The sequence below is a fragment of the Pogoniulus pusillus genome, chromosome 1 (genome assembly GCF_015220805.1).
Source record: "Pogoniulus pusillus isolate bPogPus1 chromosome 1, bPogPus1.pri, whole genome shotgun sequence".
Classification (NCBI taxonomy): domain Eukaryota; kingdom Metazoa; phylum Chordata; class Aves; order Piciformes; family Lybiidae; genus Pogoniulus; species Pogoniulus pusillus.
Genome location: NC_087264.1, coordinates 17,853,541 through 17,866,139, shown reverse-complemented (window position 1 = coordinate 17,866,139; position 12,599 = coordinate 17,853,541). Strand labels below are relative to the sequence as shown.

Sequence of the window (12,599 nt, the reverse complement as noted above, 5' to 3'; positions counted from 1 at the left end):
TCTTCTATGAACTGTTACTGTGCAGTGGTAAAGCTGAGATACAGCTGTATGAAGACATCAGGCAAGAGCTATCCATATGGAAAGATAATATGAAATAACTGTTGACAGAAAGAAAAAAAAGAGACTTACTATGAGATGAAGTTCTCAGTCCCTAGCTCTTTAGTGGCAGTTTCCAGAGAATTTATCAACTGGAGGCCAGAGAGGAAAAAACATTCAAATCCATGATCCCAAAACATGGGATCCTTTTAGAGTTATCTTTAGGACATCAAAACCACTAACACAAAGTCCAGTATATGTGAAATGCTGCTTTCTAAGACATTAATGCACCCTCATGTTGCAGTGCTTGAGCATCCATGTGTTGTCACTGACTCCCCAGATTGGCAGAGCTCCTCATGCCTGTTTTCTTTTTGTTGACAGGTAATTGTTAATGCACTTTTATTGTTTGACATTGTCATAATGAGTGTAAATATTTTTAATAAAAAGGGTACTTAATGTACCTCCAGGGTTTAACAAGATATTAATGTTACTTTGTAGCTAATTCAGTCTTGAGTAGATATTTTCATAATTTCATACCGATTGAAGAAGAGTTCTGAAGTCTGTTTTGCATGGTAATGAATTTAATATTTTAGAGTCGAGTCAGTTACTTGCTTCATAAGCTGCCACTTAGCATTGCATAGATAATCGCATTTGGCAGTCCTCTTTGGGTTGAGCAATGCAAATTGAATTAACATACCACAGAGATAAAATTTGCTTATAATTCTGCTGGTGGTGAGGTGAGGGCTGTGGAGGAGGATGGTTACTCGATATCCTGCCATATGGCACTTTGGTGGTAAGAAGCAGGCTTGATCTTTGGCATCACACAGCGTTACGTGAATGCACAAACGTCTCTCAGGAGTTCGCTGGTATTTCACTGCACTTCATTTTGGATGTACTGTTGCTGTCTAGGTGGTATAATCCATGAAACTAGTTTACTGAAGAGTTATCCCTAAAAGAATTTCCTTGCAGAATTTTTCAAGTAAAGACATGAGTTTATTTGAATTGCTCATTTCTGATATGCTCTGACACTGATCCTGTGCTTAGATTCATATTCAGCAGAAGCCAAACTGAGTAGTTGAGGGAGAATTCACATGTCGTCGTGCTACAGAAAACTAAGAATGACTGTTTAATGGGAACTTAATGGGCTGTCCAGGGAGGTTGTGGAGTCCTCATCCCTGGAGGTGTTCAAGAAAAGCCTGGATGAGGCACTTAGTGCCATGGTCTAGTTGATTGGATAGGGTTGGGTGATAGGTTGGACTGGACGATCTTGGAACATCTCTTCAAACCTGATTGATTCTATGGTTCTCTTTTTTAAATGATGATCATCAAATTGGTTGGGTTTTTGTTTTTTTATTCTTTGGGCATTGCAACATTTTTCTCTTAAGTTACTTGTTTTCAAGTATTAAAGCACTTGCCTGATTATACCATTTTTCTCTAACAGTTCAGAATTAAGGGCATGTTAGGTTGTGGTGTTAGAAAGGGTTATTTTAAAATTGGACGTGTACATGATTTTTAAATTTTAAAATATTTTAATAAATTTAGGCTTTCTGTAATACTAGGGGAAAAAAAACAACCCAGATTTCACATACTATGGCACATCTGTGATCCTGTAATGACTGATACATTTATTACATCTGATTTGGGCAGTACTGTTAATAAGGATGATTTGCACAGAACACATTTTCCATATGACTAAACTAGTTTCACTGTGATAATATGGTCATCTAGTTGACTGTTTCCAGTGTTAGCACTGGAATTCATAACTAAAGTCAATACTTGGCAATATGCAAAAGGAACTTGTCTCCTCTTTTCTGAAATATACAGTTGCTGTTGCAACACTGGCATTGTGCAGGTTATGTGGGAGGATCGGGTGAATGTATTATGCCATTTCCCAGGGCTGACTGCACATCTCTTTGGCTGTACCGAGCTCACTACAGACATTGCCAAGAAGAATTTCTTCCGTTGCCATTAGGATGCCTTTTAAGTGGCTAATCATTCTGCAGCAATCTTCCCAGTGCATTGATTTTGAAGAACACTGAATGCTAAAGGCACAAATGTTTTGAAAGCAAGGCTGGCTTATCATTGCAACTTGGTTGGTATATAATCCCTGAATTCAAGGAGACATGGTTGAAAAAAGTGATGATTGTTTGAATTCCACTCAAATCTCCTAACAGATTGTATTGGTACAGAACTACATATCAATGCAAGTGGGAGTGAAGGCTGTTACCGTTTCAGTTCTTGGAGCACAAACTGTTGACCTCTCACTGCTGACACCAAATAATGCATGCATTTGCTTGGCGGTATAGAGAAGCTCATTGTTTGAGGAGATTGTTTGCTGTCACTGAGACACAAATACCTGTGCATGAGTACAACACCAGGCCTTTGGGAAGATGAGACTCTGCAATATGAAAAGGGAATTGCATGTAAGCAGGGGTGCCTAAAGCTGCTTGCACTGCTTAAATCATGCAATTTTGGAATATTCAAACTGGATTGTGAATATTATAGAAGGGATAAAAATGGAAGTATGTAATTCTGACTTCTATCTGTCCTTCATGCCTGTATATCTCTGCTCTGAGTGAGTCTAATTATAAAAATCCCTTGAATATCAGGGCAAAGGTGTAGGAATTGCAGACTGTAGATTTAAACATATGCTGAAGACGCAGAGGAGCAAGATGCAGGCATTAAAAAAGTATTTGTGTGTGTTTCATTTGACTAAACACCTTCTTGCAGAGACAGAGTGGAGCCGATCTTGTGTGTCCTTTCAAGCGGCTACAGCTTCCTTCTCTTTATGAAGAGAAATTCCAGAGTTGTAACAGGCTTGAATGCTCAGCAGGTATTAAGAGTTCCCACGTTTGTTGCTTCTTTGAGTAAATCAACTGCTGATAGTATGAAGAAATCACATGTCGAGGCGGGTTATAAAACCACAGATCCACGTGGTCACTGAGATGTTTTATCAGGATTAGGACATCTGGAAACTCAACTTGGTTGTCAGGCTACCTGTCAGAGTATGGACAAGGCATATGGTAACAATGTGCTAATGGAACAGCCAAAGTCTGGCCAGGTGTCACTGGCATGCCTGGGTTACCTCAGCTGCTGCGTAGCAGATCCCTGCCTTATGCAGACAGCTTGAACTGCAGCTGCTATTGTATTCTATTCTGAGATGTGCTGTTTGCTTGCCTTGTGTAGCTCTTTAGCCACAGACAGCTCAGACAGAGCTTTTTATCAGAGGTGAATCATCTGTTCTCTCATGGCATAATCGAGGATTTTTTTTGTTTCCATGACTCAGAGAAAAAGGTGGTGCTGTGTCCTCCAAGTCATGGCTGCATGAGCTGCTTTTGTTTCCCCACTCACTTAAAGACAAGAGAAGGAACAAGCTGAAGAATGACAGTTTCATTATAGACTTAACTTTCTTGGTACCTTCCTTTTCTCCTCAACGGAACTATGCTTTGTAAGATGAGCTGCAGGAGCCATGGGTTTTGCAATAGTACCAGCAGGATAAATATTTCTGTATTTCTGGTTGATTTGAAGATGATTGGGGTGTGTTCCCCTCCTTTTTCTGGCAAAGGTTACCCCTGTTAGATGTACTGCTTGTCGTTTCCTATCTTTTTCCCATCTGTTCTCTTTTCAGTAGAAGCAGAGGAGGTGTAGCTCCCATTTGGGCTGCCAGATAACTTAGTGTGAATCAGAGTAGTGCTCTGGTGTGTGCACACATGAGATTATACCAATGGGCAGACTGTGCTCTCTCAGACTCCATGTCATGCCCCCTTCATCATCTCACACAGATTAGGGAATACTGCTGCCCCCTGCCTTGTATGATCTGGATTCCCAGGCCTAAGATAGGAGCCAAGGGAATGAATCTTTTCCTGAGCTGAGCAAGCAGGTTATCGCAGCAATAGGTAAGGAAAACAATCCTTCATTTGAAGTATTATAACTGTGATATAACTATTAAATAAAGGACAGTGCATGTAGATAATGTATTCAAAATTTATAGATTACAATTCTACAAAGCCAATGGTATTATGGGCAATAAAGCCATAAAGACAGCAAATGCTTATGCTAAAGAACTCCAGACTGTCTTGGAACTTACTGACTGGTGGCTGCTTCGTTAAGAAATAAACCTTACTTAGTGAGTTTCAGGGCCTGGCTTTATTTCCCTGACTTTTAAAGGTTTTGTAATGTCTCTGTGTTATCTTTAGGAGAACTGTGTTCATATTACTTGATTTAAAATTACCTCTGTGAGGCAAGCAGATACTGGCTGCAAGATACTACAAAGAGGGTATCACCAGGCTATATATTAAGCAAGATGTTTTGTAATGAAGCTGCTTTGCCGTAGCTTGCTGATCAGATGCCTAGGCTTGTATCTTGTAGCTCCTACCTTTGGTATATACTGGTCTTCTGATTTCTTGTTTAAGTATTAACCTTGAATAAGTTAACTTGCATTAGAAAAAATAATTACTCTTGTTGATGCTTCTTGAAACTTCAGTTTGTGATAGCAAAACAGTTTTTATTGTTACGCTGTGAAATGTTTTACAGTCAAACTGAAGGAGATTATCACATAGATAATAGCTGTCCAGATGGCATATCTGTTCTTCTAGGGACAAAATCGCTTTACAATAAGGGACATGGTGTTCCTGGCCAGGCACCTGTGATGGGAGCTGTAAATCTTTGCACAAGATTGTGGAAGGATGTACCTCATGTTTAGGGTAACACTGTTAGAAATTGAGACTGGAGCTCTGTTTTCTGCTGTCCTTGTGTGCTGCTGGAGTATGTGTATCCTTGCAGCCACAGCTCTAGTGGAGGGGACAGAGAGCAAATGGGGGATATAGTAAGAAAAATAGTATACATGCCCTGAATACATCCATGCAGGCATGATATTCTAGCTGGTAATGCAAGAACAAGCATCTTGTATAAGATGCCAGCATCTGTAGCTCTCTTCTCCCAAAGGTGGCAGCTCCTTAATGATTGTAGTTGATTAATCATTTTAGCTAATAGTAATTGTTCATGGGCAGAATTTATTTTAAAACATATGCTTTGAGTGCTAATTAATTTTTTGCCATATTTTATTTTGTGTGGTAGGGAATAACTTCTGAGAAATTTTGCTTTTGGCAGCTGGTGTAGCTGACGAAAGGTTCAGTAGAGCTCTAGAAAGGTATTCCTTCCTGACTGCTACACAGGGGAATGATATTACTGTGTTCTACTATATATAGCAGTATATTCCTGCAGGGAACCTGCTTGACTATTGCATGTGTGTAAGGTTCTGCTGGCATATTAAAAGGTTTATCTGTAGATAAAAGCATAGCAGATTGCTGTATCTTGGCCAGTAGTTTGTGGATTATCCTGCACTGTCTTCCAGTAAAAGAAAGTCAGTTTTAAATATGCAGTGTCTCAAAACTACAGTGCAACCAAGTTTCTACCACTGTATGCATATTTCCTTTTCCTCCTTTCAGTGTAAAAGCCATGAAAACAAAACAGAAAGGAAGATGTTTACATATTTTGAAGTACTTGAATTTATTTGTCTCAGTAGGCAAATGTCTTTCATTTCCAGTGTTGTTTGAGCTTGTATATCAATGCTATTTCTTCAGACTGTTTCATAAGGTCACAAATCCCTTGATAGTGCAGATGACAGCCTTTGAGGATTATGGAGCTCTCTAGCAACCCTTTTGTGAAGCTATTCGTGCTAAGCACTGGTGTTACAGTGGTCTTCAGACACTGAAGTACTCTCCATAAGTTTGAGTGGTATTCAGCAATTCAGTGAATGATTAAGGTTTGTGATGTTGTGCTGATGCATTTCTATATATCTGCTATAGCTTTCTTAGAATCATAGAATCAACCAGGTTGGAAGAGACCTCCAAGATCATCCAGTCCAACCTAGCACCCAGCCCTAGCCAGTCAACTAGACCATGGCACCAAGTGCCTCATCCAGTCTCTTCTTGAAGATCTCCAGGGACGGTGCCTCCACCACCTCCCTGGGCAACCCATTCCAATGCCAATCACTCTCTCTGGCAGCAATTTCCTCCTAACATCCAGCCTAGACCTCCCCTGGCACAACTTGAGACTGTGTCCCCTTGTTCTATTGGTGGTTGCCTGGGAGAAGAGGCCATCCCCCACCTGGCTACAATGTCCCTTCACGTAGTTGTAGCCAGCAATATGGTCACCCCTGAGCTTCCTCTTCTCTAGGCTAAACAAGCCCAGCTCCCTCAGCCTCTCCTCATAGGGTTTGTGTTCCAGACCTTTCACCAGCTTTGTTGCCCTTCTCTGGACACGTTCCAGGAAAACTTGGAAGGAGTAGGAAATTACAGTTTGGTATAGACTTAGCTTATGTTGTCTGAATGGGGAAAGTGCTGATATCAGTTCCATTCAGAATACAGCAGGCAGAACAGGCCTTATTGAAAAGTCTAATGGAAGTCAGTAAGGGAGTTGCAGGCAGTCATTGCTGATGAACTTTTATGCCAGATATTTCCATGATGGTTAGTATTAAGCAAAATTATAGTGACATTCCGATACGAGGTTAGAGGAGATAGAGAGATTTCATTAAATGGCAACTGACTTTTGAAAGGAAGGTATAATCATTACTATATAAGGTTTTAAGCACTGCCTGCTGCCAATGTGCTAATTAAAACAAACAAACAAAAAGTGTTTAGTAGTGGACAATAAGGGGAAAAAAAGGAGCTATGAGATCTTCAACTTTGCCTGAGGACATTGTTCAAGTCTTTGTGAAGGTAGACATGTGCAACATATTACAAAATAGAGCTATGCAACATAAGTAGGTGTGTGCAATACAGATGAGGGGAGGCATTTTTGTGTTTGTGGAAAACTCCAAGATTGAGGAGATAGGTCATTGGTCTTTGAAATTAGATTTTACTCTCACTGCAGCTAAGGTTTTCCAGTCTGTTTGATGATTACAGGTACCTTAAATTTAAGATGCTCAAAATAATCTTCAAGGAGTTACAGTGCAACATTTCCTGAAAATAGGACTGGTTTAGAGTGCTTCAAGTTCAGTAGCTAAAAACATGAACCATGAAGTTTTGGTTTCTATATTCATAGGTATTGCTTGCAGGATTATATTGAGAAAAATACTATTGAAATTGTAACAGCAAAAACTACAATTTATTGGTTTCTTAGGCATTTCTTTAAACTGGCAGAGTTAAATATGGGAAAAGGTGATGAGATATTCTGTTTCCTTCCCTAAGTTTTGGTATATTATGGTAAATCACTTAGAAACTTATAGAGCTTGTCTTCTCAACCAACATCTACAGCTCCTTGCAGAATGGAAGCTCAGATTCTGAATAATAATGTAATGATTTTAGTGCATTTGGATTCCAGTGACTGAAAATATTTTCCCATTTAAGTTTCCCAGGCTCCTGTCTGAGGCACTTGTAGGTGTCTGTCCCTGCCTATCTTGTCCACCTGGTTACTTTTAATCTTAGGTACTTTTTCAGACATTTGACTTGGTTGTCTTTGTCTCCACCTTTTGGAACTCTTTTTCCCATGCTGTTGCTTTTGTTTAGAGCATAGACACTTTAACTTCACTGTCACCATGAATTAATTCCAAAACTCATATCTTTGCTCATTCCCATCATCTGCCTATCATTGCTGTTTCACTCCTTTTGCCAGATTCAGGTAGTCAACTGCCTGGAGAAATACTTGAAATCACTTTAATCTTTGTGAAACGGTTTGCAAGACTCTGTTGCCCTATAAATTTTGTGGTTAAGAACCATTGTGGTTACAACCATTGTGTAATTTTTCAGGGAAGGCACTCTAGAAACCAGAAATACTTGTTTTGAGGATTATTTTTTTGTGTGCCTGTGCCAGTCAGTCTGGAAGTGTATCGAGATGGTCAAAATAAGGCATTGAGAATGTGGAAGTTAGTAAGTAATGATAACTAATAACACTTAAGTGTCAGTTCTGGTTTTTCTATGGAGCAGAGATTCTGAGGTGTGAAGCTGTAACACAATTGGAAGATACAGTCATAGAATCATAGAATCAACCAGGTTGGAAGAGACCTCCAAGATCATCCAGTCCAACCTAGCACCCAGCCCTAGCCAGTCAACTAGACCATGGCACTAAGTGCCTCATCCAGTCCTTTCTTGAAGACCTCCAGGGACGGTGACTCCACCACCTCCCTGGGCAGCCCATTCCAGTGGCAAATCACTCTCTCTGTGAAGAACTTCCTCCTAACATCCAGCCTATACCTACCCCGGCACAACTTGAGACTGTGTCCCCAACAGTCATGTTTGGTCATATATTTTTATCTGCAGATGCATTTATTTTTTACTATTTTTCATTCTTTTGGTTTATAGGTGCTGTAATAATAATATTAATGTATATTTCTATTTCAGCCATTAATGAATTTCCTGAAGATATATTTACAAATAAAGAACGCCAGCAAGGAGGAATTCTGCTTCATATCATTGCTGTAAGTTTTCATCTATTGTGCTTCACTTTTGTTTTCCTTTTGTCTTCTGAGATGTTCATCATTTTACTGGCCCTAATAAACAGATCTCTGTATACATCAGCATGTTTCTAATACTTGATTTTTGTATTTCTAGTCTGACTATATAGGTACAAATGCTCAATATCTTAGAGATGTGCTTTGTTGGTGAACTTTGTAGTGCTAGATTAATGGTTCAACTTGATCTTAAGGGTCATTTCCAACCTAAATAATTCTGTGATTTAAGAAAATGATGCAAGTCTGAATTTGCCATGCCTGTGGATTCATCCTCTTGGATATAAAATCCTAACTGCAAGACTTGTACTTGTTCGTGTTTGTTTTATCTTGTGTAAACAGGATTTGGAATTCTTTTGATGACATCAGCCATGATGTGAAAGATTCTTGGTGTTCTCAATTTCTTATTGTGCCTGTATGCAAAAGATGGAATTTTAATTGAAGAGAAGGCAACCCTGAACTAATACAGAAAATGTCTTGTGGAGTTTTATATTTCATTGTTGGAAAAGCCTCAAACCAAACAAGTGAGGCCTGCTGGCTCCAGTTTTTAATTTGCAGCTCAGGGAAACTGAAGTTAAAAGGAGTTGTTTGATGGACAACATCAGGATAGCAGGATTAGGCCCATTGCATAAGGGCAGCATGTAAAGCAACATAAGCGTGCTAGTTTGAAGCAGGCTAGGATGTTTTGGTGAGAAGAACTAGATTACAGGCTGTGAAAAGAAAGCAGTGGTGGTGTCTACTTCACTCACAGCCTTACTGAGATGTGTAGGAACAAGAAATAAAAACATTAGATAATCACTCTCGCTGGGGCTGCTGGCTGAGCTGCATCTCTCTAACCTCACCCTCCGTTTTGGGGTAATCCACTTTGCTTCCTAACCTCTGGCCAAACCTCTGTTCTTCCTCGGGACTGGGGTAAGGTTGAGAGGGGTAGGGGGAAGGTGAAGAGGTGGTTGAGAGCCCCTCCTGGGGACTCAGGTTTCTGGGAGGGGAGTTGTGTTTCTGTATTACCTTTTTGCCTTGTATATTTCTGTCTATAGCTGTATATACTGTAAATATCTGCTTGTATATTGTGTCAGCTGTAAATATAAGCTTCATTCATATTTCCAGAGCCAGCTGAGTCTAGTCTGGGTGATTTCTAAAGTGTGAGGGGGCAGGGAATACTCAAACCATCACAATATGACAGTGGGACAATCGGATGTATATGGGGAAACAGGATAATTCCTCAGAGGTTTGGAGCAGTGGTCCATGGTCAGGGTCTACTTATTTCCAGATGTGATTACTTTTTGAGTATTGTAAATCAGCATGGTGTTACTACTTCATTTGATCCAGTCATTAATTTAAAATATAGGTGATGCTTATGTAACTTTGCAAGCCTAAGTCATTACTTTCTTTTATATAAAGTCATTTGTGATGCCTTGTCCTGTCAGACTGTGGTACCTTTCGTTTTCTAGGGCCTGGCAAACATTTTTATTTTAAACTTTATCTTACATTCAAGAATCTGTTTTTATGCCATTAATTGGTCAGTAGAGGGTTTTTTTTTAATTGGAAAGGAATAAAATAATGAAGGTAAATAGTTCTGCTAGTCTGAATTAGTATAGCATTGCCTTATTTTCTGTTTCACACACAGGGAAAAATCTGAAGTATTTGCTGACTTTATTTTTTTACAGGCTCTTTATATGTTCTATGCTTTGGCTATAGTATGTGATGACTTCTTTGTTCCATCCTTAGAGAAAATTTGTGAGGTATGTCAAAGATTTATATTCTTCTTTCAGAAATGTTTTTTCAGACTATTCTAGAATTAAACATTTTGTGCCATAATGTTTCGAGTTTCTTCCTGTCAACTTTCTGACCTTGGTCAAATATACCTTAAGCATGTAGCTAGGATGAGTATGACACCTGGCTAAGTTTAGTTTATTACTGTACTCTTAGTTTTGAGAAGTCACTTGTGAAAAGAGATGGTGCACAGGCAGATTAATGTGTTGGCTATGCAAATGTTATCGCACATCTACCACAGTATCAGCAAGAAGAAAGCAAGCATATGTGCCCCTGGTGTGAAGTGAAGTGAGAATGCAGGAAACAAGTGCATACCTTGGTTTGATATGGTACAGGAATACACATTTTACTTGTGAAAAATAAGTAAGTGTAATTCCTTTATGTAATTCTTGAGAAGACTTGGCAAAATTATGTGTAGGATTCTTACTGAGTTGGTTGGGACAGGGTAGGTTTTATTCTTGGCTCGTAAGTACTGTGTTAGATAGGGTAAAATGAAGACAAAATACAAAGCCAGATTTTGAGGGCAAAATGAAAAGGTCATTTGCTTTGCTTTTTAACAAAAATATCACAGTATCACACAGTATCACAGTATCATCAGGGTTGGAAGAGACCTCACAGATCATCAAGTCCAACCCTTTACCACAGAGCTCAAGGCTAGACCATGGCACCAAGTGCCACGTCCAACCTTGCCTTGAACAGCCCCAGGGACGGCGACTCCACCACCTCCCCGGGCAGCCCATTCCAGTGTCCAATGACTCTCTCAGTGAAGAACTTTCTCCTCACCTCCAGCCTAAATTTCCCCTGGTGCAGCCTGAGGCTGTGTCCTCTTGTTCTGGTGCTGGCCACCTGAGAGAAGAGAGCAACCTCCTCCTGGCCCCAACCACCCCTCAGGTAGTTGTAGACAGCAATAAGGTCACCCCTGAGCCTCCTCTTCTCCAGGCTAAACAATCCCAGCTCCCTCAGCCTCTCCTCATAGGGCTTGTGCTCAAGGCCTCTCACCAGCCACATCGCCCTTCTCTGGACACGCTCAAGCATCTCAACGTCCCTTTTAAACTGGGGGGCCCAGAACTGAACACAAATGCGTGACCACTTTCTGAAACACTTCCATAGCTAGTTAAAAAGTCTATTTGCCTATGGATATAGATGAGGGGGCTGGAGCACAAACCCGACATGGGGCAGCTCTGGGAGCTGGGGTTGTTCAGCCTGGAGAAGAGGAGGCGCAGGGAAGACCTTATTGCTGTCTACAACTACCTGAAAGGAGGTTGTAGCCAGGTGGGGGTTGTTCTCTTCTCCCAGGCACCCAGTGACAGAACAAGAGGACAGTCTCAAACTGCTCCAGGGCAGGTTTAAGCTGGATGTTAGCAAGAAATTCTTCATGGGAAGAGTGATTGCCCATTGGAATGGGATGCCTGGGGAGGTGGTGGAGTCACCAACCCTGGAGGTGTTTAAGAGGAGGCTGAATGAGGCACTTAGTGCCATGGTTTAGTTAATTAGAAGGGTTAGGTGACAGGTTGGACTGGACGATCCTAGAAGCCTTTTCCAACCTGGTTAATTCTGTGATTCTGTGATTAAATTCTTATTAGTGTTGCTCAGAGCTATATACTTATGATAGAAGAACAAATGAAAGAATAAGGGAGGCAGCCAAAGATAGTAAAATACTCAATAGGGATGTTCTGATTTCAGCATGCACCTTATACACCATCTTTAATTGTACCAGTTAGGTCGTACCAATTAAGTTGTCACTGATCCTTCATAAAGTCTTTGCCTCTTGTCTCATGTTCTGCTGAACTGAGACAGCACAGTTATGTTTGAGTTTCTGCAGCATTGTGCTGCTAGTAGATTAAATGGTACAGTAAGGATTTCTGTTTTGTCAGGTACTGTAGGGTGCCATGTTCATCAACTCAAAATGTTGCACAAAGCCTGAAAAATACAGGCTTCTGTAGTGGTCATTTTGTCAGTAATTACTTTTCTATCCTTGGAAGAAAAATACGGTACTAAAGATGAATCTAGAAACTCCCAAACCCATGGGAAAAAACCCATCTTAAACCCTTTTATAGTTCAAGAAAAAGATCTTCAGACAGCATTAAATCGTTGCAGCTCACTTGTAGAGCTTAGTGTATTTCTGCTGGTCTGAGAATAAGTACTTGTCTATATCCTGTTAGAGTTCAAGGGACGTGGCCGTAAAGATAGGTCTGTTTACAGCACATAGGCCACTTCTTGTCTAACTGAAGTAATGTTTTTCTGGCAGCAAACTTACTTTTGATTAATACAGTTGTAAAGTGAAGCCAGAATCATGCCTGCTGTTTGAAAGATTTTATTTTTTTTTTTCCAAACAGAGATTGTT

At 40.2% G+C, this 12,599-nt stretch overlaps 1 protein-coding gene across 6 annotated transcripts in view; it reads left to right on the top strand.

The window, feature by feature from the left end:
• SLC24A4 (solute carrier family 24 member 4) overlaps positions 1-12,599 on the top strand; it is a 99,670-nt gene that overhangs the window by 50,093 nt on the left and 36,978 nt on the right. For all 6 annotated transcript variants that reach the window (XR_010302157.1, XR_010302156.1, XM_064142659.1 and 3 more), the window contains exons 3-4: positions 8,376-8,452; positions 10,150-10,224. Coding sequence is in view for 4 of the 6 variants with exons in the window: in XM_064142659.1 (XP_063998729.1) it covers positions 8,376-8,452; positions 10,150-10,224 (152 nt within the window). In the remaining 2 variants the exon portion in view is untranslated. The remainder of the gene's footprint in view (positions 1-8,375; positions 8,453-10,149; positions 10,225-12,599) is intronic.